Source organism: Eubalaena glacialis, chromosome 8 (assembly GCF_028564815.1).
Source record: "Eubalaena glacialis isolate mEubGla1 chromosome 8, mEubGla1.1.hap2.+ XY, whole genome shotgun sequence".
NCBI classification, from domain to species: Eukaryota; Metazoa; Chordata; class Mammalia; order Artiodactyla; family Balaenidae; genus Eubalaena; species Eubalaena glacialis.
The window spans coordinates 87,662,431-87,687,528 of record NC_083723.1 but is presented as its reverse complement, the minus strand read 5'-3'; the positions used below and the strand labels follow the sequence as shown (position 1 = coordinate 87,687,528).

At 42.0% G+C, this 25,098-nt stretch overlaps 1 protein-coding gene across 3 annotated transcripts in view; it reads left to right on the top strand.

The window, feature by feature from the left end:
• Positions 1 to 25,098, top strand: part of ELMO1 (engulfment and cell motility 1) — a 560,600-nt gene that overhangs the window by 94,750 nt on the left and 440,752 nt on the right. For all 3 annotated transcript variants that reach the window (XM_061198670.1, XM_061198671.1, XM_061198669.1), the window contains one exon: positions 4,122 to 4,271. In XM_061198670.1, the coding sequence (XP_061054653.1) occupies positions 4,194 to 4,271 (78 nt within the window). In that variant the 5' untranslated portion in view covers positions 4,122 to 4,193. The remainder of the gene's footprint in view (positions 1 to 4,121; positions 4,272 to 25,098) is intronic.

The following is a 25,098-nucleotide window of genomic DNA, read 5'->3' as shown; positions in this document are numbered from 1 at the left end:
CGTAGAGACTATGAAGAAGTCTGTCCCAGTGCAGATTGTCTGCTTGTATTTGTACCTATGAGATCCATAATTTATGTAGGAAGTCCCTGTTGTTGAATATTAAATTGTTTTCAAGTTTTGGGAATTACAACCCAAACAGCAGTTGGCATTGTTGTGGTTAAGTTAATTATTATTTCTTGAGGAAACATCCTAGAAAAGTAAAATCACTCAAAGGGAACACAAAATTTTAAGGCTTTTGGTACAGTCTGCCAAAAGTACCTCTGGAAAGTTATACCAATTTATACTCTGAATAGATGTGCATGGACATGAACTTTCTTCTTTAGAAGTCACGACCAAGAGTTGGGGTAGGAGTGTCTAGTGGGGTCAAGAGTACGGTCAATGAACCTACCAAGTTATGACCCAACAGCTGCTGGAACTCATTCTCTTATTACTCTAGCTCTTACTTACTTGGCTTTGGCCACTCACCTGTTTCCGGAACATACAAGGCATGCTCCTGCCTCAGGGCCTTTGCACTTGCTGTTTGAGAAATAGAATATTGCCTACCATATTGGGAAACAAAGGATCTAGCCACCACATTACAGCCACCCTGATTGTGAGCCCTGAGGGCACTCAGGAAGGAAACAAAGAACGCTTGCCATCTAGCAGTCATCAGACTGCAGCCAACCCCCGATGGTGCAGCTTGAGGAAACTCTGGATGAGGAAACACTACTGGCCCCAGATAGCTGAGGTGCATATCAAAGGAATGATTTCAGTGAGCCCAGGCTCTTGCATCTTCCCATACATAAGAAAAGCATTAAATTCTTTAACTTGAGATATCTAGTTTTCTTTTATTAACAGTAATCTTTGTTCTGACTTCCTGGTGTTGTTGCAAAAACTCCTATATATCCTGGCTCTCCCCCTTCCGCTTCAGAGCAGTTTGCTCAGGGTTATTTAAGATGCTGCCTCAGGGCTTGAAGTCCTAAGAATGTCCAATGAATAAAACATAACTCTCAACTTTTAAGTTGTGCATTTTGTTGCAGTCGACGTGTTCCCTTGGCCTGTGACATGATTCCTCCAGGTGTCCACATGGCTCACCTCCTCACTTCTCATAGGTCTTTACTCAGATGCTGTGTCTCACTGAAGCTTTCCCTGGTTTCCCTATTTAAGACTGCAGTCCTGCCCCTCCCACACAGATACACTCACATGCTTCAGATTCTCCTTCCCTGATTCATTTCTGTCCATGTCCCTTGATGCCACCTAACGTGTAGATTTGCTGCTGTATCCCCAGCACTGAGAACAGGGCTGGTACAGAGTAGGGCTCAGTAATTATTTGTTGAACGAGCTATTGAACCACTGCTTTGAAGATCTGCTCCTGCTGGTTAGCACTCATTATCTTCACACCAGGCTGTCTTCATCATCCTTGGCCAAAGGGACAGCAGTTCTGTTTTGGGTCATTTCCTTTACTTGTCAGCTCTGGTGAAGTTAGTTATTCATATAACTGCTGGTGTTGTTATTATTAACTGCCATTAGGCTGCCATTATTAACTCTGCTATCTCTATCATCTTAGTCACGTCCAATGGCCACTGAGATCGGGGATAGTAACTGACAAGGCCCACTCCGGTTTGATAAAGAACCAAAGGCACATGTTTGATTAGCGTCTTCATACAGAGATCAATTTCTGAAAAAAGACTAAGAACCCAGTAGAAAAAAGGCAAAGTATTTGGACAGTTCACAGAAAAGTAGACAGGGGACTTTGCATCTTTATATTCAACCTCTCTCACAATAAGAGAAATAGACATTGAAAGTACATTGAGGACTTCCCTGGTGGTGCAGTGGTTAAGAATCTGCCTGCCAATGCAGGGGACACAGGTTCGAGCCCTGTTCTGGGAACATCCCACATGCTGTGGAGCAACTAAGCCCGCGTGCCACAACTACTGAGCCTGCACTCTAGAGCCCTCAAGCCACAACTACTGAGCCCGTGTGCCACAACTACTGAAGCCCGCACGCCTCAAGCCCATGCTCCGCAACAAGAGAAGCCACCGCAATGAGAAACCCGCGCACCGTAACGAAGAGTAGCCCCGGCTCGCTGCAACTAGAGAAAGACCGCACGCAGCAATGAAGACCCAACGCAGGCAAAAATAAATAAATAAATAAAATAAAATAAAAAGAAAGTACATTGAGATACATTTTTTTCCAATGCATCAGGTGTGCAAAAATTCAATCTGTCGGTGAGTCTGTGTGTAAAGAGGCAAGCCTCATCCATTGCTAAAGGGAGTATAGATTGGTACAACTCTCACTATGGAGATATATTTGGAGACGGCTATCAAAATCTAAAACTGCCTATGCTCTTTGACCCAACAATTTTACTTCTGTGAATCTACTGTAAAAATTTACTTGCACATGAGCAAAATGATGTATGCATAAGATTTTTCACCAGAGGCTTGTTTATAACAGCCAAAGGTGAGAGTTCACCCAGTGGCCCACGGCAGGGGACTGGTTCTTCAGATAAGATACTGGGAAGTTGCTGCATAGCACAGGGAGATCAGCTTGATGCTTTGTGATGACCTAGAGGGGTGGGATAGGGAGGGTGGGAGGGAAGCTCAAGAGGAAGGGGATCTGGGGATATATATACATATAGCTAATTCACTTTGTTGTAGAGCAGAAACTAACATAACATTGTAAAGCAATTATACTCCAGTAAAGATGTAAAAAAAAAATAAAAGGCTGATAAACATAAAAAAAGAAATCATATAAAATATTAAAAAACGAGATACTTCCATACAAAAAACAACTATGCAGCTGTAGAAGGAACCAGGACACAAAATTTGTACTAATATAGAAGGATTTAGAAGATACATAAAATGAAAAAAAACCAGGGTATAGAATGCTGCCTTTTATATAAAGAAAGTGGGAAATATAATATGCTTTTGCATTTGACTTACGTACATGAAGAAGTTCTGGAGCGATACATAAGAAACTAGTAACAGTGGCTAGCTGGAGTGGTGGGGATAGAAGTGGATATTGGGTGGGTGTATCATTTCGGGAGGAGGGAGATTCTACACTATCTTTACATGCACACACACACATGCACACACGTTCAAGTTTTGAATCACATGAGTGTTTTACCTGTTCAAAAATATTAAGTTTTTATTTATTTATTTATTATTATTTTTTGTTTGTTTTAATTAATTTATTTTATTTATTTACTTTTGGCTGCGTTGGGTCTTTGTTGCTGCACGCAGGCTTTCTCTAGTTGCAGCGAGCTCGGGCTCTAGAGCGCAGGCTCAGTAGTTGTGGAGCACGGGCTTAGTTGCTCCACAGCATGTGGGATCTTCCTGGACCAGGGCTCGAACCCGTGTCCCCTGCATTGGCAGGCGGGGTCTTAACCACTGAGCCACCAGGGAAGCCCCCCAAAATATTAAGTTAAAAAAGTTATCCTAAAAGAAACGAGTGAGTCTGGGAGAGAGAGGCAGCAGAGGATAATCTTACTTCCTTTGTGTAAGCAACACTATTCATTCCAGTGAGAATTCAAGGTCTGTTCTGAATGCTGTTACATTTAACCGCTACCGCTAGCCGCTACAATTAATTTTCTTCGCATCTTGTGAACTGGCCTTGGGGAGGGAGTGTGTGTGCATGTGTGTGAACCTTGGGGCATTGCGCCTTCCTTATGATATCCTGGTTGCTATAGTGCGGAGGAGCTCTATTTGTGACACACAGAAAACACTTTAAAGATATGCTGCTTCCTGGCCATGACTTCCTGGGCAATCTGTCCTTCCGGAGGCTTCTGAGCATGAGGAGTTTGCATGCACTTCTGGGCAGAGTGAGCCAGGCTCATTCAGACCCTGGGCACCATTCAGAGTAGAAGCAGGCAGTAAGGGATGCCTTGCTTCCCACTGAGGACTTGGGAGGCTGTTGCCTCTCCGGGGCCTCGTCTTCAATTCCAGGGCATTGGCACCTTCCCCTCCTTTGCCTTCTCTCCTCTGGAGCCACCCGTGAATGGTGCAGTTGGCATCCTGTGTCTTCTGCACCCAGAGCCGTTTCTTGTACCAAAACCACCAGTGAAAACAGGAAGTGATGAAACAAAATTCTCCCCGCATCTGCACCGAGTGACTTCTCTTTCTCTTTTTGTCATTCCTCATTAGGTATAGACACGTGCGGCCATCTACACTGTAAGATCCCACTTCCACCGGCTTTGGATATTCCGGGGATTTGCAATGCCGCCGCCTGCGGACATCGTCAAGGTGGCCATAGAATGGCCTGGCGCCTACCCCAAGCTCATGGAAATCGACCAGGTTAGTAATACTGGCAGTCGTTTAGGGGTTATTTTAGTTTCCCTTCTATTCTGAATTTACACAGACTTCAGATAGCTCTTTTTTCTCCTGTCCTCTCTCTGTCTGTGCTGAAAAATTGGTGCGATAATAGTTGCAGTGTAGTTTGATTTCCGTACCACATGCAATGGCGATGGATGGGGTTTTTATACTCATCCAACATCTACTTGGAGTGTGTCAATACAGGGTTTGTGTCTGAAGCTGTGAGGGAGGCAGGAGGGACATGAGGACTAGACTCCGGGCAGTTGACACAGTGGAGGCTGTCCCAGCCCTGCCTTGCAGAGACTCATGACTGTATGCTGATTGTTTTATCATAGACAGCACAAAGCTTAATTTTTGGAATCACTCTTCTCTTTGGTTTTTGCATAAGCAGCCAACAAGTACGTTGCTACTTTGTCATATTAATAGTTTGGTCATGCGTGGATGGATCTAGAGACTGTCATACAGAGTGAAGTAAGTCAGAAAGAGAAAACAAATATTGTATATTAACACATATATGTGGAACCTAGAAAAATGGTACAGATGAACCGGTTTGCAGGGCAGAAATTGAGACACAGATGTAGAGAACAAACGTATGGACACCAAGAGGGGAAAGCGGTGGGGGTGGTGGTGGTGGTGTGATGAATTGGGCGATTGGGATTGACATGTATACACCGATGTGTATAAAATGGATGACTAATAAGGACCTGCTGTATTAAAAAAAAAAAAAAAAGTTCGGTCATGAATTTAGTGTAGAGGGATGGGTCTTGTATCCTAGCCAGTTGTAATTTTTTTATTAGAGTAAAATGCACTGTGGGTCTAGTATATTGTCTGGTATGTAATAAATACTCAGTACATTTTTACTGAATGAAAAAATATCAAGAAGATTTTTAAAATGGTTTTACCTATGGAGGCATCATTTAGCTTGTGTAGTGACAGTCTTATGATGTAACTCTCATTTACTATTGATTACAGGCTATCTCAGGAAGGTGAGTTTTGTCATTGTAAATGATTTAAAGGAAAAAAAAATTGAGGCCTAGTGTATGCTTAAGGGTTTCATGAAGCATATAGTATAGGATTCTAGATGGCTTTCTACATTTTCAAAATTAGGGTACCATGGCAACTCCACTTTTTATGTTCTTGATATTATTTTATGGTCTATACTTTTCTGATACTATTTTATGATCTATACTTTTTTTTCTGGTCAGATTTTATTATCTGATTGAAGACCACTGCAAGATTTACATGGCATTGTGTGCATCCAAAGGATTCATTAGAATAAATTATAAAGGTCAAATAAGAATTAGTTGAGTTTGAGCATGAATGTAGGAAAGGGTACATTTTTAGATTTGTTTTCAAAAAAGGTGTCATCAGACCAGCATGTCATAGTCATTTTAACTGTTCTCCGAGGCAGATTTTGTTGACTTCAGAAGCAACCCATGAAAGTAGAGAAGCCCTCCCAGTAATTTTATATACATTTGTGTCAGACAACAATTGTTTACCTTTTTTTCACATGCTGTTTGAGAGAGGATATGTGTTGACTGTTACTTTAAAATATGGCTGGACTACTTGGTGAAGACTAAATGTTGTTAAGATTAGGTTTGTCTACAACCCAAGAGAACAACGGTTTCAAAGAGATAGAAGTTGGCCTCTCAAGTCCACATGGCAGTCCTGGGCTGGCATGATGCTCCAGTGTCATGGACCCAGGCCCCTTCTATCTTGTTGCTTTGCCTTCTCCATAGGTGGGGCTGAGGACCAGTTGCTTGAGTATCACCTGAGAGCTCAGTAGATATGCAGAGTCTCAGACCCTACCCAGACCTCCTGACCCAGATGTGCATTTTAACAAGATCCCCAGGGGATTCCTTTTGTAGTTAAGTCTGAGAAATGCTGAGCTGGATACCAGGTACCCAAGCCCAAGGCCACATCAGAACCACCTGGGGCACTTGTTCAAATGTTCTCTGGGGCCCCAGCCCCAGTGATTCTAAGTCAGTGGTTTAGGTAGATTATTTCCTTTTGCTTCTGCCATGGCCCAAGGTGTTTGGAAACCTCTTCTTTAAGACAGTAGCTCTTGATATATACTCTTAGGGGCCTGTGGAGTCAGTGTCTTGTTCCTGCCTTTGGGGATGGCCTTTGCTGTATGTGTGTCTTAATAATTTTTTTTTTAAATATTCTTTTTATTTTGGAACAAGTTTAAATTTATAGACGAATTACGAAGATTGTATAGAGAGTTTTTGTATACCCTTCACTCAGTTTCTCCTGATGTTAACATCTTAATATAACTGAGGTACATTTGCCAAAACTATGGTAGATTACTAGTAACTGAACTACAAAATTTATTAGGATTTCATCAGTTTTTCCACTAATGTCCTTTTTCTGTTACAGGATCCAGTGCAGGAATACCAACTGCATTGTAATAGTCATCATGTTTCCTTTGTCTTCTTGAGTCTTTGACAATTCCTAAGTCTTTCCCTTGTTTTTCATGGCCTGATAGTTTTGAAGAGTAACTTTACTTCAATACAATTTCACACGCAGAAATGACAAGAATAGTACAAAGGAATTCCTGTCTACCTTTCATCGAGATTCACTAATTATTAATATTTTGCTTCATTTGCTTTGTTGTTTTTTCTCTCTCTAGTATACCTATCCCCTTTTGAACCATTTGAGGGTGACTTAGGAGCATCATCTTCCTTTACCCCTAAATACTCAATGTGTCCTCATTAAGAACAAAATCATTCTCTTACATAACCACAGCACAGTCTCTTTAAAGAAACCAGAAAATTGAACATTAGTTCAACATTATCATCTAATTCAAAGCCCAAAGCCCATATTCAAATTTCATCAAGTATCCCAATAAGGTTCTTGATAGGTATTTTCCTCACAGTCTGACATCCCTCCAGGATCATGTATTACATTTATTGCCACGTCTCTCTGGTCTTCATGGATCTAGAATGGTTCCGTAGTCTTTCTTCATCTTTTGTGACCTTGATAGTTTTGTAGAGTACAGGACAGCTGTTTTGTGGAGTGTCCTTCAGTTTGGGTTTCTCCGATCTTTCCTTCCAATTAGATTCAGGTTTTGCATTTTTGGCAGACAGGCAAGAGAGATGAAGTTGTGTCCTCTTCAGGGCATCATATCAAGAGGCACATGAAGTTTCCTTGTCTCGTTCTTGGTGATGGTTCTAGATTTATACATGATAATATTGAGGTTCATAGAAGTTAGATGATTTCCTAGTCAGTGAGACCAGGACACAAACCCAGGCCTCCTGTACTTTGAAGACTGAACTTTTAAACCGTTGGCTAAATTGTAGGGCTCCTGCTAATGCCATATGGAGACCTCCACAAAGAGTTAGAGACCCAGTCCCTTTTTGCCCTGCAGCCGCTGAAGTTGGAGAGAGTGGCAGTGTTGGTATCAGGTGCTGTTTCTTTTTTCTTTTTAAGATTTATTTATTATTTATTTAATTTATTTTTGGCTGCGTCAGGTCTTAGTTGCAGCACGCAGGATCTTCGTTGAGGCATGCGGGATCTTTCATTGAGGTGCGCGGGCTTCTCTCCAGTTGTGGCGTGTGGGTTTTCTCTTTCTGGTTGTGGCACATGGGTTCCAGAGTGCGTGGGCTCTGTAGTTGTGGCGCATGGGCTCTGTAGTTTGCGGCGCACAGGCTCTCTAGTTGAGGCACGTGAGCTCAGTAGTTGTGGCACGCGGGTTTAGTTGTCCTGCAGCACGTGAGATCTTAGTTCCCTGACCAGGGATCAAACCCGCATCCCCTGCATTGGAAGGCAGATTCTTTACCACTGGGCCACCAGGGAGGTCCCCAGGTGCTGTTTCTTGATCGAGTTGGAAGTTGGCACAAGAATTGGAAATGTATTTGCACAAACAAGGAAGACTTGAGCAGTGATTATTACTGGGTTTTTCTCCTAATCTTCTACCTTGTTCAGTAAAGGTCACACCCCCTGCTTCTCTCCCATTGCACGTTACCTTTGCTCCTTTGCTCTTAGCTACCATTTCACTAAAAGGAATTTCTGGAAGCTGGGTCAGGCATTGCTGCCCCATCTTCTCCCCAAACCTCCAGTACCCCTCCACTTGTCACACTATGTTGTCCTTGTCAATCAGCTTAAACCAGTAGTCCTCAACCTTTTGTGTGCCCAAGAGTCACCCGGGGAGCTGGTGAGAAATGCACATCCCCAGCCCAGCTGCAGAGACTGTGATTCTGCCGACCAGGGATGGGTCCTTAATCTGGTTTGTGACGAGCATTAGGTGAGTCCAAAGCAGGGCCGCCCACATTGCATCATGCAGGGGCTCGTGAGAAACAGCCATGAGCCCGAGTTACGCCATTTTTGAATACTGTTTCTCTAGTGCCTGGTGAACAACCTTCCTTAAGAAGTGAATATTTAATTAATGAATAACCAGGAGAGGGAGCTTCCTGAGTGGGGATCAATTCTGCTCAGCCAGGGCCCATGAGGTTCAAGGGGATGTCTGCTTGGAGTGGATTGGTTTATCTTCTTTCTGAATTTTGAGGAGACAATTCTGTGTTTCCACTCCACAGGAAAAGCCCCGAGGAGCTTCTCACAACTGGAGTTTGCTGTGTCATATGAGGCTCTCGAAAGAGCTGTCAGCTAGCTCCTTTGTTCACAGCGGCAGCCTCTGCTCCTGCCTTCACTGTCTGTTGTTGGCTTTCAACCTCAAGAGCCACTTGAGGCTGTAGGTGATGATTGTCTGGATACACAGAGCCAAAAAGGCTCCCCATCCACTCTTCCTGTTAACCTAATGTTTTTTGAACAGCGTATTTCTTAGTCAAGAGTGTCGAACCCCTAGCACTTTTGACACGAGGCATAATGCTGAGAGGCAGTGTGTCCTAACAGACACAGTACGGGCTCTGGGACATTTAAACCTGGGTGTGGGCCCTGGAGCCCCCCTTTCTGTGAGAACCCAGTTAGCCTCTGTGAACCTTGGTATCTTGGCCTGGTCAAGTCGAGATAATAATTTCCCACTTCTATGATGGTTGTGAAGATTAAAGAAAATATATGAAAAGAATGTAGGACACTGCCAGCTCAGAGTAATTACTCAGTAAAGGCATTATTGCTGCTAGTTTAAGCAAGTTCTCATGAAATTAGAAAATTAGATGCTCTGATTTTTGTTTTTACTTGCCCTTCCACTGTGCACAGTTTCCCACCTTTCTCCTTCGTTCTCTGCCTAGCTTTGTAAGTGTTTAGAAGGAGAAAAAATTAAAGAGCAAGTGGGAGGGAGGCATCAGCTAGTAATAAAGGAGCATGCTAACTGGACATGCAGCCAGTTCATGCTATGGAATATTCACTGGCTCCCTAGTACTCCTCCACAATATTTTCTCCCATCTCTTGGCCACCCACCAGTATTCTGGGAAGCAGCCCCTCTGTTCCTTGCACATGCTCTTTGGTCCTCCAGTCTCTCCTGCCTCTGTCCTTCCCCCACATGCCTTTCTTTACGAGGAGTACACTGAAGCCAGAAAGCCACTGCTCCTGTCCGTGCCTCGGAAGTTCTCTGCTATGTGTTTGCACACCTCCACAGACCACTCGATGCCTTTGTCTCCTGTCATGGTGTCTTCCTTTTCCACTGCCAGCAGAGGAGGGAAGACGCGTCCCCACTCTCTTCCTAAGGCATTCAGCCTGTCCCAACCCCCATCTCTTTTGCTCCACCTGTGTTTTGACTTGTCCTCTCCCCTTACCTGAGGCTTTGCCCATCAAAATCCCCTTCATTTGTTCTTTTCTCCTCTGCTTTCAACAGGAAGCTCTTCTATACCTACCTTGGAAAATCCTCCTGTTGACCTAGTAACTCTCTTGCTGGAGTGTAATTTATTTTCTGTCTTTCCATTCCAAGCAGATCTAAGTGCTGTCAGTATATGTCATCCATGTTGCTTTGGAATCTACTTAATCTTAGGATGAATAACAATTTCCCTCCCTCTGGTGTTGCTGTCTTTGATGGCACCTATGCCCTCCCGTTTGCTAAATCGAGTGGTCTTCACTCTGTCTTGGTGTCACTCGGCAAAGCTGCTCGTTCGTATCTTCTTGAAACTACCCCCCTCCCTTCATTAAGCTTCAGTTCTGAGATTCTCCCTCCTTGTCTGATTAGTGTTTGTGGGTTTCCTACATGGTTCCGTGTCTTTCTCCTTCTTTCTAAATCAGTCACAACCTCAATGCTTAGCCCTCTGGTCTGCGTGTTCACCAGTGACACTCATTGGCTCAGATTCCATGTTCTTTCATGGCTTTAAGTGTAACTTCTCTCTGAATAATACCAGCTCTGGTCACCGGCTTGTCCTACTAACTGGTCATCAGTTCATCTCTCTGTTTAATGGATGCATTATTTCCCTCTATAAACCTTCAGTTGCCTACAGAATACAAGCAAATGGTTGGTAAAACTGCTCATATGTGAACCTGAAGGAAGGGGGTCTGACAGGTGTTACCAACTTTTGGAAGTTATTTCATGTAGAATGGGGTTCATTAGATGTGTTATTTATGGCCCCAAGTGTACAAACTCCATCCTCTCCATACAACAAGATAGATCTCATCTCTAATCAAGAAAAGCCAGCATGGGCCATCTTGGCAGGCAAGGAGCCCTGATCATCTCTCTTACTTGTGCATCAGACAAACACTTGGGCAGACTGCTATGCTGCAAGTTCAGGCCCAGAAAGGATGATGGGAGGAGATGCACGGTTTTCAGTCTTAGTTCTGCAGATCCTTCTCAAATGGTTCAGGGGCGAGGGGTGTGTGCCATGGGCTTCCAGGCTCTCCACGCTCACTCCTGCCACAGCAGGTGCTATTGACCTCTTTTCATTTTTAGATGCTTTGGGGAAAGAGTTAGTTCGAAGAAAGTATACCACAATTAAAAGAAAAAGTCCCGGATGATTCTTGAGCTTTCTAGTATCCCTGAGACTTGAGTCAGATTCCTTAGCTTGCCTTCATGTCCTGCCATGATTTCCCTTTACATTATGCCAGGTTCAGGGTATTTGCAGGTGCTGCGTGCAATTCTCAAGTACCCTCTTGCTTTGTAGAAGCTGCCCCTTTAGGAGTGTGCCCCTGCACATTTTTGCACTTTTTTTTTTCATGTCTTGTAATTTCTTTCTAACAGCCAGCCTGCTGGGATTCCTCCTACCCTCTCTTCCCCTCTCCACTTCTCTAAATCCTGGCTTTGCTAGCACTGCGGAGAGCCTTCTTTCTGCTCAAGTCTTTTTTGATCATGTAATGTAGTTGTTTCTCCATCCTTCTTATACCATTTTCTTTGCCTGTAGATTTTATTTACAGTTAATATAACCTGTGCCTGATATTATTTACATGTGCCCATGTCTTTTGAAGTATATTATAAGATGTAGATTATAAATAGATTATAAGACGTTACTATAAGTTCTTGGTGGTCAGCCTGATTTACATACTACATTTGTATCCTGTGGTCCATCACAATGATCTCTATTATGTGGGTCTACTTTTGGCTTGAATTGTGAGTAGTAAAGATAAGAATAAAACACTGGTTATTCTCCATTCTCCAAACAGAAAAAATTACAATAGCACTCCTTCTCGTACATGGTTGTGGATTTTATTTTTCTCAAAGAAACATAGATGCATGTGTTTTTAGGCAAGCATGTACAAAATGATTGCCCACGGTTTTCCATCAGCTGTCCTATTTCTGTAATATATTTAAGATATACTTCAATACATATAAATTTGATTTACCCATAAAGCTCACTCATTTTTAAAGCTCAATACATAAAGTACATTGAAGTTTTTGTGCTTGACATAGGAGTTTAACTCATTCTGTACATAACACTAGTAGTAGTAGTAGTAATAATAGCATGTACCATCTAATCAGCACATATTATGTGCCAGGCACTGTGTTAAGTGCCCTGCACAGACTATTTCATCCCCTTCCTACAGCCCAGCAAGGCAGGCTTTGTACTTCCCGGTTCCTAATTGTTCAGAGGCTCAGTGAGTTGCCTGAGATCACACAGTTAGGAAGCTACTGATTTGAGTCTAGCACTGGGTGACACTAAAACCCAGACAGTTTCTACTAAATCATAAATCTGTTCAATAGTTCTTTTTTTATTTCATTTCAGCTTTGTTGAGGTATAATTGACATATAGTGAGAACAATTGAGTTTTACTCTCTTAGCAAATTTAAAATCATACAATATAGTATTATCAACTACAGTCACCATGTTTTACATTAGATCCTCAGGCCTTGTTCATCTTATAGCTGAAAGTTTGTATCCTTTGACCAACCTTTCCATATTTCCCCTACCTTCCAGCCTCTGGCAACTACTTTTCTACTTTCTGTTTCTATGAGTTTGATTTTTTTTTTTGTAGATTCTACATATAAGTGATACTAGATGGTATTTGTCTTTCTCTGTCTGGCTTATTTCATGTGTTTGGTAGTTCTCTTTGAGTCTCTCCATCTCTTAGGGCTCAGTTTAATGGTGGTTTGAAGAGATGCCTATGCCACTGCCAGCTTGCCTGCTGCATCCACTGACAATGTGACTTCCAGGGACATGTTGTATTATGAAAACCAAGATTGTATTACCTTAAAAGTTAGGGAAAATATGGTGAGTGGTCTGGGTTATTACAGAAGGAGCCCACCTGAAGTGAGACAGAGCCTTGAAAGGCAGGTTTCTTTGGGCCTGGACACTGGGAGAGGCAGGCTGGCCTGGTGCATATGGGCATGGACTTTGGGTGGACTTATTTGGACTCAAAATCTGGGCTGCCACTAAGTGCTGTGTGACTGGGGACAAGCCGCCTGCTTTGTAAGGAGGAATTGTCAATATTTATACATCCTTCCTGGCATTGTGGGGATTCGGCGAGGTAATCACTCAGCGCCCTGCTTAATAATAGAAACCATTAGGAGCCAATTATGATTTTTTTCAGTCATACATAGAATAGAACAAGTTTCTTATGTTTCAAGCAAGACTGGAACCAATAATACAAACTTTTCCTTAAATGCATTAAAGTTAGCTCTTCAGACTGAAAACCCATAATTCCCAAGACATTTAAGTATTGAGAGCCTGGTGAACTAAAATGACAGTTGAGCTCCAAATAAAGAGTCTTGAATTCAGATGCAATCACACAGAATATACAATTTGAGTGTATTTAATACCACTGAACACTATGTTTAAAAATAGTTAAGATTGTAATTTTAATGTTATGTGTATTTTACCACAATAATAGTAATAAAAAAGATCCCATAGAATCAAGAAAATGAGACTGAATTTCTGGAAAGTGAAGCTCCAACCTTGCCCTGCAGAAATGAAAAGTCATGTAATTTTTCTGGACTGTTCTTTCCTGAGTGGTTGGGTTACATCAGGATTTCTCAACTTCAGCACTATTGACATTTTGGACTGCATAATTCTGAGTTTTGAGGGCTGTCCTGTGCATTGTAGGATTTTAGCAGTATCCTGGCCTTTACCCGCTAGTTGCCAGTAGCATTCCCTCCCCTAGTTGTGACAACCAAAAATGTCTCCAGACATTGCCAGTGTCCCCACGGTGGGGGACAAATTTCCCCTTGTTAAGGATGGACTAAATCAGTGGCTCCCAAGCTTGGTTCTGCATCTGAATTGCTTATGAAACATATTGAACACACAGAGAGGATTATTTGTAGGTGTGGTTCAAGGCCTGGGAATTCCTGTTTTTTTCAAGCTCCATGGCGATACTGATGCACTTGGACCCAGATTTAGAAATTACTGTCTCTACACCCCACTACATTTCTAGCTGTATCTGCTTGTGATACTTCTGGCTCCCACAGTAACGTTTAGGGAGTACCTCAGTGCTTCCATCAGTAAAATGGTCCTAATGGTTCTTCACCTTTAATTACTCTACAGAGAGTATGAACGTAACACCTTCAAGAGCTTCTTCTGTTCCGCTTAAGAAAGCCTGGGTGATGTTGCACTACTACTTTCTGTGCTGTCATAATCAGGTAGAATGATATTGGGACAGGAATTGTCATTGCTCCTCTGATTTTTGCAACTGTTGGATTTGGTATTTAACAACTATTTCTTTTTTAAAAAATTTATTTTATTTTTGGCTGCTTTGGGTCTTTCCTGCTGCACACAGGCTTTCTCTAGTTGTGGCGAGCAGGGGCCACTCTTCGTTGAGGTGTGCGGGCTTCTCATTGCCGTGGCTTCTCTTGTTAAGGAGCACGGGCTCTAGGCTCACGGGCTTCAGTAGCTGTGGCTCGCGGGCTCAGTAGTTGTGGCGCACGGGCTTAGTTGCTCCACGGCATGTGGGATCTTCCCGGACCAGGGCTCAAACCCGTGCCCCCTGCATCGGCAGGCGGATTCTTAACCACTGCGCCACCAGGGAAGCCCCTGTAACAACTATTTCTTAAACTTCCTTTAATATAAAGTGACGAAAGTACTTCCCTTTCTGGTTTTACCTCTGTCCCTTTGTATGTGAGAGTGTATGTAACTTCATAAAATCTTAGAGTTTGCCATGCTTTGGAAGAGAAAGACAGAAAACATATGTCTCCCCTCAGCTGAGAACCCAGTTTAATTGCACAGGAATGAACTCTAGTGTTCTGCTTTTTCTTCTGAAAATGGACTGCAGATTTCAGTTTGCTTTCTGGGTAGGAAGGGGTGATAGTCTCCTCCATTCTATTTCCCTTTCCCAACTCTGTCACTAAGAGCACATTGGGTAACTCAGGACAGAGCCTTTTATCAACCATGTTTTCTTGAGATTTTGGTGACTAAGACATCTCACATTTCTAGAACCTTTTGTGTGTGTCACACTTTGTACTTCATTTTCCTGTTAGGTCAACTGGCAGTTTGTGGCGGGGTATATAAATATGTAGATTTCAGCGTTAAGCAGGACTCTGGGTTCCCAGAAAAAGGTGTTTTGTTCTAGAGAAAGGCAGCTTGTACTTTGTCTCTAGGGGTATATAGACCTGTGCAGTGTGCCCAGAACTGCGAGGGAATGAGAGCAGCCTCAGGGAAAGAAAATATGTGCTCTTCTAGGTTGTTTTTTTCTAGAATTTCCATCAGATGTACTTGAGGGTCCTCTAACTAAGTCAGCGGTACCACCGTGACGCTGGACAGCCTCCCCTGCAGCTGCCAAAGTCTCTCAAATAGCAAGTCCTGTGGAGGTTACCTCCTAAATGATTCTTGATTCTGTCACCTTTTCTCCATCCTCGCTGCCACTGCTCTCACTTGTCTCCACTTGCCTCCTCAGCTGGCCTCCCGGTGACCACTCTTACTTCCCCTCTGATGCATTCTCCCAGGCATCCTGCAGTGACTTTCCCGCTGCACTTAGAATAAATTCCAGACGTCCTTGCTGTGGTTATTAAGACCCTGCTATCCTCAGCTCTTGCCTACATCACCAGCTTTGCTTAGAGTCAATGTGGCTTCCCCCAAATTCCTCTGTCTTGGTTCTCATTATAATTGACTTTTTTCCTTTCATGAATGCACAGTTCTCAGAGCCTTTACAAATGTGATTTTTCTCTTAACTGGAAATTACCGCCCCTTCATTTCTCTGCTTATCTAACTCCTGTTCACTCTTCATCCCAGATGAAGAGTAAGCTGCTTAAAAGTCTTCAGATTTCTCAGATCAGACGAAGGCCCTTGTTATATGCACTTGTAACATCCTGTATGGCTCCACTTATTCACTGTGTGATGTTCTGCATGGGCCAAGTGTGTTCCCAATGCCTAGGACAGGGCCTGATATGTGGTAAAATCATAATAATGTGAGCAAAGGAAATAGGTGATGTTCGTACTTTTTCTGTCCTATGATGCAATTAAATATAATTATGAAAGGAGTGGCCCTGGTGAGAAGAACACCCCTTCCCTTGCATTCTAATATATTTAGAATGCATTCACCATGCATTCTAAATATATTATTATATCTTATGAATTGACTTTATGAAGATCTAATTTTGTCCTTCCATCAAAGTCATCCATAATCAAAAGACAACCAAATGACTTTGAGATAAGCTGTATCAATTTTCAAAACGATTATAGATGGATCATTACCCTGGGACAAGTTTGTGGTGATCTATTTGCATTCATCAGCCTCGTCACCATAAGATGCTCATAATTTCCACCGTCACTTCATTCTCGACCTCCTGACCCATATAAACAACTACCTATCTGCTTACTTGTCATGCCCATCTAGATGTCTCTTGCACCTCAAACTCAACATATTCAAAACAGTCCTCATTGTTCCTTCCAACCCCAAGCCTGTGCAGTTTTGCTTTTCTTCATATTTTCCTTTTCTCAGTGACATATGAACATACACCCAGTTTACTGAAGCTGAAATTACATGTCTTCCTAGACTCTTCTCTTTCCCTCAGCTTTTCTGTCCAATCAGTTACCTCAGAAAACTTACCTGCATCTGGTCCCTCTTTGTCACACCTGCTGCTGCTGCTGTAGGTGGCCCTATTCCCTCCGGTCAGTGTGGAGGAACATAGAGATCAAGGGAGGACTTAAAAATAAGTGTGTCATAGATCCTCAAAGGAAGAACTTTAGAAGAGAGAGACTAGTATCTACACAAACAGGAAATTATGCACACAAAGTAGGTAGACATAAATTGAGAATAGAGGAATATGAGAAACAATTAAAAATCTCAGAAATAAAAAATATACATATAGTAAGTAAAATGTAAAAAAAAAAAACCTACAACAGGAAAAAAACAATAAAACACATAGAGTTACTCTACAGTGGATTTGGCTATAGAGAGAACCAGTAACTTGGAAGATGAAAATAAGGAATACATCCAGAATATATTCCAAAAGATAAGGAATGAAAAATATATATGAATGTGAAGTTGTGTTGAAAGGACACGTGAAGAAGTTCCATCCTATGTCTAATTGACAATCCTATTAATGAAGAACAAGAATGGAAGGAATGGTGGAGAGGTGATATTTGAGGAGATCCTGGCTAATATCTTACCTCTCTGGAATTGAAAGAAGTTCCATAGGGGCTCTGGATTTGGCTGGTTGGATGGATAGAGGCTCTGCCATGAGGAGTTGTACGGACTTAATACTCTGTCTAAGAGTCATGAAAAAAGGGAAGGTTTCTAAGCAGGGGAGTGACATGGTATGATTTGCACTTTTGGAAGGTCAAAATTTGAGAACTGTTTTGTGAAGGTAAAATGAAATAAGAGAGACTAGTTAGACAGCTCTTGCAGTAGCCCAGGTGAGAAACGATTATTATGTCATGGCCTAGGATAGTGACAGAGGAGACAAAAAGAAGTCAGACGTATGTCTCATCAAGACATATGAGAAGATTAAATTGACAGGAAATTGGTGATTGATTATATGTGGGAGGTAAGCGAGAGCAAAATGTTAAGGATGATAACGAGATTTCTTGTCAACAACTGGGCAAATGTTGGTGACAGCTACCAAGATAGAAAATACTAGTGGAGGAATATTCAGGTGGAGTCTCATTCTTCATGGAACACTTACAAATGGGTCCAGGAAAATACGGCAGCTTATCCATATGGTTGGACTTCCTTTCAGATTTCATTTGTGTTTTGATACACTGGCCAACTTGTTTCTTGGCCTCCAGTGTAATCACCTATCCTTAGAAAATGCACATTTGATTGTGTCACTTTCCTGCTTAAAAACCTATGATGAGTCCAAATTGTCAAGAGTTAGACATTTTTGGCCTCCAGCTTACCTTTCTAGCCACTTTCTCTCATTCACGCATATGACATTGTCAGCTTCTCCATATGCAGCATGAACATCCACCTACCGTGCCTTTATGGGTGCCCTAAGTAATCCAAATAGCAACTATTTTTAATTGCTTCTCTGTACCCATGGGCAGAATAAAGAAGTTTAGAGAGTAACCTCTGAGGTTGACTTGGCAGGACTGAAGAAGAACAAACAACATGAAGGAGAGGGAAGATGTAACATTGATTGCAAGGTTATTTTCTGGCAGACTAGAAAAAGATGACTAAAAGTTGAAAAGTGAAAAAGAATTTTGGAGTAAGATTTGAATTTGAGGTTATGGAAGGATACACACTCCAGTTAAAATGGCCTGAGACAGAAGGGGACTATGGAGAAGTCAGGGCTGGAGGTATTGATTTGAGCATCAAAAGTGAGAAGAAAGCTGGAGCAGAGAGTTCTTCCCCTGGATATCAAAAGTTTCAGTGTTGACTTGGGAGTTCATCATAATTTATGTGGATAGTCCACGAAGCAGGATCATCTACTCTTCTCGTGGTAGTGCTACGACATTGAGCCTTAAATAACATTTTCAAAAGCTCACTATGTGCCAGGAATTAAGAGGCCCAGAATTTCACTGCCTTCCCCTCAGGTGTTAGCTCTGGGCCCTTGGGCTTGTTGTTGATGGTTGCTAGTGCTCCAGATTTGGGACAGAGTTAAACAGCAAGGCTTCTGGAATTATATAGGTCTGGGTTCAAGTTCTGGCTTTGCGCCATATGCTTTGAGGCTTTGAGCAAGCTACTTAACACCTCCAGATCCTCATACAGTTTTCTCATTTGTAATGTAGACTTAGTAACATCATCTTGTAGGGGATATATGGTGGTCACTCAATAAATAGTAGCTACTGCTATTATCATTATTATCAGAAGGGCTAGCCAAGTGATGCTAGATAATGAAAGTCTGGGTTGATGATATGTCAAAGGTAAGGGAGTTTTAGAAAGTGCATGAGGTTGTGGCCATTGTTTGGATATTCCGGACCCTTCCAGAAGAGCCTGTTTTATTGTTCTTTAAGGCTGTGGTTTAGCCTCAGGTTGCTGTGGTCACATTCATGGGACATATCTTTGACACTTGGAAGCTCACTTCCTCCACTGCTCGCTGGCAGGTACCTCAGCACATCCATTAGCACTCTAGAAAGAAGGATGAACAGGCATTAGTGCGTCCGCTCATAAACAAAGTAAAGCAACTACATGGCAAAGTGAGACAAGTAGTAAAAGGGGACAAAAAGCCCTAAATTAAAAAAGTAAACTCACTTCTTAATACTCCCTTTGCCACTAGTTCCTCTTAGTATTCTTTGACAGCTGTCTTACACCCCATCTCAGTTTCTTCGCAGTTGATAAACCTTCATAATCCTGTGTTTAAATTGAACTTGAACCCTACTTTGCCTTCAGAGCTTATCTGGCTTTTTCATATCTACCCACCTGGTCTGATATCACCCTGTCCATCAGAGTCAGCAGTCATTTCTGTTTATCCTACCGAACCTGTCTGACTTTTTTACTTTCATACCATGCACATAAATACGATTAACCTTCCACATATGAACTTGACACAAATAAGGAGACTATTTCACAGGAGTGAAGACAGGCAAACCTTAAGACCTGAATTGAGTCACAGTGTGAATCACTCATTTCCACATAAAAAAGGACACTTGACTCAAGGTATGGTGGAATGAAATGGCCTGCCAGCCAAGCCCGAGTCATCTGGGAGTACTTCTTGGAAAAGACGGATATTAAGGAAGATAGAGAGGGATACAGGAATTGGGAAATGTGTTGTTTTTGCTGCCTGAGATGTTGAAATTTGGAAAAAAATTTTATATCCATAGCAACATTGATATTAGGACAATGTAAAATAGTCAAGGACAAGGAAGGAGACTCAGAATAGATAACTGATATGAGTAGGGCTTTATTTTTGCATTGTTCATCTCTACATTTCTGTCCTTTTCTAAAACTGCAGTTTCCCTTCCAATTGAAGGGGAACACAGTTTCTACTGAGTAGAAGTATATCACAATTCCTAAAAGAGAAAGAGGTGTTTCTATTCCTCTTTAACCCACTAATACGTGAGAGTACTAATTATTTTTTGTCTTTGCTCACTTACATAGTCCAGTGATGTTTATGATGCAAAGATTGTACTTTGTCTTGCTGAATCTAATATTTAATTAGTTTCATGAAGCTTGAAACAAATCATTTTTAGTAAACCATTTAGACACAAATCATTTGTCAAGAAAAAGGTGGCATAGCCTGTCATCTTTCAATTTTTAAAATTAATGTGATACATAGTTTTACTACTTTGGAGATGTAGTTGTGAGCTCCCCCCTTTGTCATTTCTGACAGTCACTGAAGTCTTGTGTCAGTGATTCACATTGGAACTCTTGTCAAAATACTTGCTTTCCAAGAACCAGCTAAATTTGCCTCAGGAAAGTGTGGTTTTTGTCGTTAACTTTCAGATTATTTAGGCAGCTATTAGGAAAACAGAATATGCATACACACCTCTCGGGACACATTGGATTCCTCCATACTAAAGGTATATGGCTCAGAAGCGTGGAGAGTAGTCATCGGGCTCAATGGAGGAGGAATAACGCTGTTGTAAAATGACTGGTGTCATTGAAACAGTGTCAGGAGGCACCTCCGGGAACTAGAAGGGTTATTGCACATGAAATTTTCTCCAAGTCACATTCTAGGCTAAGTCGCAGTAAACACGTATATCCCTTCTCAGAGGTGTCCTGACATTTGAAAGCTGGGTTTCTTTTCTTTCTGGGACAACATTACTCATAACTGCTGTGCAGAATATGTTCAATGAATTTCCATCTATAAAAGCAAAGTAAAATCCCAAGTGCTGTCTAAGTGTCAGAATAAAGCAGCTGTCACATTCTTTTAAAGCACTAGAGAAAGACTTTTTAATAGTCTGGGACCAAAAACTTTTAAGTCTTTGTGGAAAATGGTTTTGCAATTACAGGGCTGTATGACAATGGCACTACGCAAGGACAGCTGCGTGGTGGTGATGGGGGATTGCTCCTGTCTTCCTCTTGCTGTCGGTCTTCCATCTTTATCTCCTGCCTGAGCTTCAGAGGCAGTCGGAAGAGACCAGAAGAAAGGGAAAGAAGCTAAAAGTCTGAAAAAAGAAGTGTTCTTAATCAAAAAATGTTCATTAATTGCACCCTTGTGGCCTAGCAGCCACTCACTTGGGAGGTGACAGAGGTGTCTCAGAGGCAGTCCCTGCCTCCTAACGAGTATAATCTAGTTAGCAGAAGAAAGGAAAATGAGTTGAAGAATAAAGAACAGGATGAGATGAGTGCCAAAGGCAGCCCTGGGAGTTGGAGTCACTTGAGGAAGAAGGAAGAATTGGATACTCATTCATTCATGTATTTAATTTCTTTAACCAACTTTTAAAAAATGTACCTGCAAAGCATCCAAGCAGGATTTAAGAGATGAAAGAACCTATTCATAGGTCACATTTGTCCAATGCCTTGCTATGTACCAGGTGCAACTTCAACTTTTACAACTTTTACATACATCCTCTCAGTTAATCTTCACTACCCTACAATGTACAAGATACTGCTTTTATTTTCAGAAAAGAAAATGGAAACATTGAGAGGAGAAGTAATAAGCCTAAAGCTACAAAATCAGGGACCGCAGAAGTTGGGGTTCAACCCCAGGAAGTCATTTTCTAAAGTCATTCAAGGGCTCATAGTTGGGGGAAGGTATAGAAAAGCTAGTTGATAAAAATTCAGCATTCGAAATGCTTTTCTGGTGTCCCTTCACTTACTGTCATCTCATAAGCATTTTTCCCCTCACGTCTTTAAAAACATTTGAAGTAAATAAGATTTCAGTGAAGCCAAGCTTTCTTTTTGGGTTGATGCTCACTTTAGGACAGACCTGGGCCTGAGAAGTGGATGTCAGAGGTGGGAACTGCAGCCCACAATCCATAGTTGCTGACAGGCGTGTATCAATCACATCGGATGGGGAAGCTACCAGCCTCCATGGCTGGTATGCCATGTCAAGGCATCAGTGTGGGCAGCAGCAGACTTGAGAACTCCGAGGTGAGCATTTGGCCTGGGTAATAACCCAGACCAGGTGCCCTGCCAATGGGCAGAAACAGGTGGTTGAACAGGAATTGCACTCATCAGGGAGGGGACACTGATGAGGGACAGCAGCTGGGTCGTGTCCGGAGAACGTGCCTCAAGGCAGGTGGGACTCCACAACCTCCGAAGTAAACAACTGGGGACTCCCAAGGATGTTTCTTCTTGGGGTTCTCTCATGCCTGAAAGCAGCCATGAGCTTTGGGTGGGAGAGTGATCATTTTTTTTTTTTTTAAAGAGATGAAAGGGAGGCAGGGGGAGAATCTGGTTTACTGAGGAAGAAGATGAAGTGTTAATCTTGAAGGGGTGGCAGGACATCCACCAGGGGTTGTTGGGAATGGAGGACCAGACCTTAGAAGAAGGGTCACAGTGGGTGACATGGATTCAGGAATTTTTGACACTGGCATTTCATTAAAGGCAGGAGAGAGTTTAGAAAGGAAAGTGAAGGATCAACATCCACTTTAAGGATTAGGGAGAAAGAGTATATATTCTTTTCTCTCTCTAATCCTTAAAAAAATCTTTTTTTTTTTCTTACCCAATTGCAGTAGGTTTAATAGTGGACCCAAAAAGTATGTCCAAGTCATAACCCCCAGAATATGCAAAGGTGATCTTATTTGGAAAAAGGGTTTTTGCATATTTAATTGTGGATCTTGAGATGAGATCACCCTGGATTTAGGGTGGGCCCTAAATCCTCCTTATAAGAACAGGAGAGAAGACCATATGAGGACAGAGGCAGAGATATAGATCACAAATGAATTGCTAGGGAATTTGGTCATTCTCAGGAATCTAGGTGATTTTATGAAAAGTAGATAAATCTTTTTGTACAGGAAATTTGCTTTCTGGACTTACTGTTTGATAGATTAAGTTGAATAAAGGAATCCTTTTGGAGAATAAGAGTAAAAATAAAAAGGGAGGAATAAATTTCCCCCAAAAAACAACAAAAAAAGCTTACCCCTTGAATAGAACTGTTGGCACATGGTACCTTTCCTATCAAATTCATATGGAAATGCATACTTTGACAAATAAAAATTTTTGTGCCATCATTAAGATTTTCCCAGATTAATATAAAGAGAAGAAATACTTTCTTATGCTGCAAGATGACCTCACCGTTGCTAAAGGGAACGGGGTAGAGAGTGCACATAATCCCCAGTCCCCTGCACAAGGAAATCTGGTAACTGTCTAACCCTCTGGGTTATCCTTAAAAACATTCCTGCTCTTCCCTTCTCACTGCTGAGTCTGAGAAGGCAGTTTTGACCTTCAGAACAAAAAGCTTAAGGGATTTAGTTACGATTTTTTTAAGTTATGAAAACATGCTCAGGCAATTAAAATAATTGTGCCTCAGTATTCTACATCCAGATATATTCATATCGAGTGTAGAATTTAGTTTTCATTCCTTTAGAGTTTATGGAATCAAAGGGAGAGGAACCAGTTTTCATCCTTTTAGATCAAATTTTCTTTTCTCCTGGGCTTTTGTCTCAATGAGGTGAAAGGCAAATTATTCTGTGGGTCTACAAAAAGCTACCAAGGCATTGCACTTGTCACCCTACTCCCAAGTCATAGAGAACTGGGCAGATAGACAGAAACATCTTATGTAACCTGAACAAATGTTAACTAAAACATAGAGCCGACCTTTGGCTTAGAATTTAAGTCAGGCAAGGGGCTCACGTCAAATTGAGGGCTTTGTATAGGAAGTGAGAAAAGCACTGCTACCAGAAGAGTGTTTTGGGGGTATCTCATTCAGTCCCTGTTTACAGGAGTAGTTCCTGCTTACCTGTGTGGCCTTGCTAATGGATGGAGACAATTATACCTGCTGAATTATACTCTTCATCACCTGGCTGGCTCAATGCTCTTCCAAGCTGTGAATCACAGAGTGGTCTGTGAGGGGAGTAGTGACAACATTCACGTGTCTGGGCAGCTGCTTAGAGCCACCCCGCGGTGGTTTACCTGGTAGGAAGTGGGATGTGTGCTGATTAATCCAGGCTATCCTTCGAAATGGTTTACTTTTACAGTCAAGCCTTTTTTGTTTGTTTGTTTTTGAAAGGAAAGTTAGTGAATGTGTGGATTTTCCATTTAACAGAAATGTACTGAGTCTCCTCTGTATACTGTGCAACTAGTACTGAGGGGTGGGGAAGGTTACAAAGATGAATTAAGGTGCCTTGTTCTCAAGGGACAAGAAGATAAGGCAGATATACTAAGTCCTTAGGAGTGATATATTTAATGTGCTAAGCACAGAGGGACTGATCTCTATCTGGGGAAATCAGGGACATCTCCTTAGAGGAGGTGTCATTGTTAGAGTTGGAACAGAAAGGAGGAGGTGGACATTTCAACAAATGGCATTAAGTGAAAGTATGGGGGTGGGATTTTTTTGGATGAATCATCAGCTAATCCAGAAGCATGGGGAACATGTACAACATTAGTAAAGTTTGATTGCTTGAGACCAGATTGTGGAAGGCCTTGGATGACAAGCTAAGGGATTTATACTGTATAGGTGATGGTCATGGGGGATCTATGAAGGATACTGGAGCCAAAGAATGACATGAGTAAAGTTTGTGGGGAAAGCGTGATTTTGCCTAATTATAGTTAACGTGGGGATTGGAGACAAAGAAACTGGAGATGCAAAGACCTATTTGCAAGGATCTGGCGCCAAGATCCTGAGAACCCTTAACCAAAGGTGGTAGTAAGATCTGGAAAGGATTAAGGGGAGAGAGGTTGTGGAGGAAGGAATGATGGGACTCAGTGTCTTGTAAATATCCGTATATCACAGAATAGAGAAGGCAAAGATAAGTTCCCTAGAAGTGTACATGGAAGAACTGCCAGAAATAGGCAAGGCAAGTGCAGGAACTAATGGAAGATAAGAATCTGAGTTTGATAGGCCAGTGGAGCACTTGATTGGAAATTTATGGCAAGTAGTTAGTGCTAGTAATGATGGGCTGGTACTCAGGAAAGGCACTGGGGCTGAGGAAGCAGAATTAAGGGTGATGGAATTGGAGTATGACTTATCTGGTAGGAGTTGGAAGGAGGAGTGTCAGGATTTTAGAAGAGTGGTTAGGAGGAGGTGAGAAGTAATGATGTGAATGCCA